General features: G+C 49.9%; 1 protein-coding gene across 1 annotated transcript; it reads left to right on the top strand.

Annotated features, from left to right (window-relative positions):
• Positions 1 to 239: 239 nt before the first annotated feature.
• On the top strand, positions 240 to 893 carry LOC147971678 (pre-mRNA-splicing factor cwc22-like). Its single transcript, XM_087524073.1, has one exon. It carries the CDS (start codon positions 240 to 242, stop codon positions 891 to 893), a length of 654 nt encoding a protein of 217 aa, XP_087380199.1.
• Positions 894 to 1,482: the final 589 nt, after the last annotated feature.

The following is a 1,482-nucleotide window of genomic DNA, read 5'->3' on the forward strand; positions in this document are numbered from 1 at the left end:
GGATCGTGTCCGTTACAGTTTGAACTTTGTCCTCTCCTTGCCGCACACGGATCCTTGCGGCAAACGTATTCACACGCCGGTTGAGATCTCCGGCCATGGTCTCGACCCTGATAGCCAGCTCGACGTATTCAACCCAAGCGCTACCTAAGGGCACCTGAAAAAAAATCATGCTTGGAAACGACTTCGACGAACTCTCTTCTTCTAAAGGTGAAGCACACATCAAAGAACACACAGAGGCGATGATGATCAGGGACGAGACTGCGGCCGATCTGATCGACCTCCGGAGGACAATATGCCACATAATAATGTCAACCGTGGACATCGAGGAAGCCGGGCACAGGCTATCGTCGGTGGTGAGGCCCGGCCAGGAGACCGAGATCATCGAGTGCTGCCGGCAGGAGAGGGCGTATACCCGTTACCATGGGCAGCTCGCGCAGCGGCTCTGCGCCCTCGGCGACGACCGGGCGTACCAGGCCGGCTTCGAAGCCTGCTTCGCGCGGCTCTACACGGCGGTGCACCGCATGGACACCGACGAGGTGCGTGGCCCCGCCAGGCTCTACGCGCACCTGCTGGCGACGAACGCCGTCTCGTGGCGCGGCGTGCTTGCCGGCCGTGTCAGGTTGACGGAGGAGGACACCACGTCTTCATCGCGCATGTTCCTCAAGGTGCTCTTCCAGGAGCTGCTGGAGCGGCTCGGGATATGGCTGGTCCGGCGGAGGATGATCGACGACGACCCGGTGGTCCGGGATGCCCTCTTCCCCACTGACTCGGCCAAGAATACAAGATTCGCCATCAAACTTCTTCACGGCGATTGGCCTGGGAGGAGTCACGGAATCAGCCAGGGAGCATCTAGTCAACAACAGATCCTACAGTACCTAAATAGGAGTAGTTGATACTCACTAACTCAATTATTTGACATGGAGCTCGGTTTTGAAATATTCAAAATTCATATTTTTTTACGTTTCAAAAAATTCTGAAAAAAATACAGATTCCATGGAGGCATAACGCACATGCGTGTAAATTTTCAGGGCAAAATATGTTGAAATGAGGGTTGTGCAAAAAAGAAAAATCTGAAACTTTTTAACACATGATACTATTCATCCTTGTACAGGTCGCATTTCAACATATTTCATCCTAAAATTTTACATATAGACACATAACATCCTTGTTTATTTGCACACAAATTTTCAGATTTTTTTGAAACCGAAAGTTTGAATTTTGAATTTTTCTAAAAAAAACATTCCATGGAGGCCGAGAGCCAAACGTCGGTTCTCACTACTATACCAACTTTTTTTACGAGAGTACACGAATGCGTACCATATTTTTATAGAAAGAGAGAATTTCAAATACAAAAAGACTACAATTTGTTACGAACAACGAGCGTCACCTTCCACCCTTGATGCTGAAAAGGAGGTGGCAAGTAGATGGCGAGACTTGGTCAGTCCACTAAAGCCACCGTCTTGGACTCGCCGGCGATGACGT

The sequence above is a fragment of the Triticum urartu genome, chromosome 5A (genome assembly GCF_056163025.1).
Source record: "Triticum urartu cultivar PI428250 chromosome 5A, HENAU_Tu73, whole genome shotgun sequence".
Classification (NCBI taxonomy): domain Eukaryota; kingdom Viridiplantae; phylum Streptophyta; class Magnoliopsida; order Poales; family Poaceae; genus Triticum; species Triticum urartu.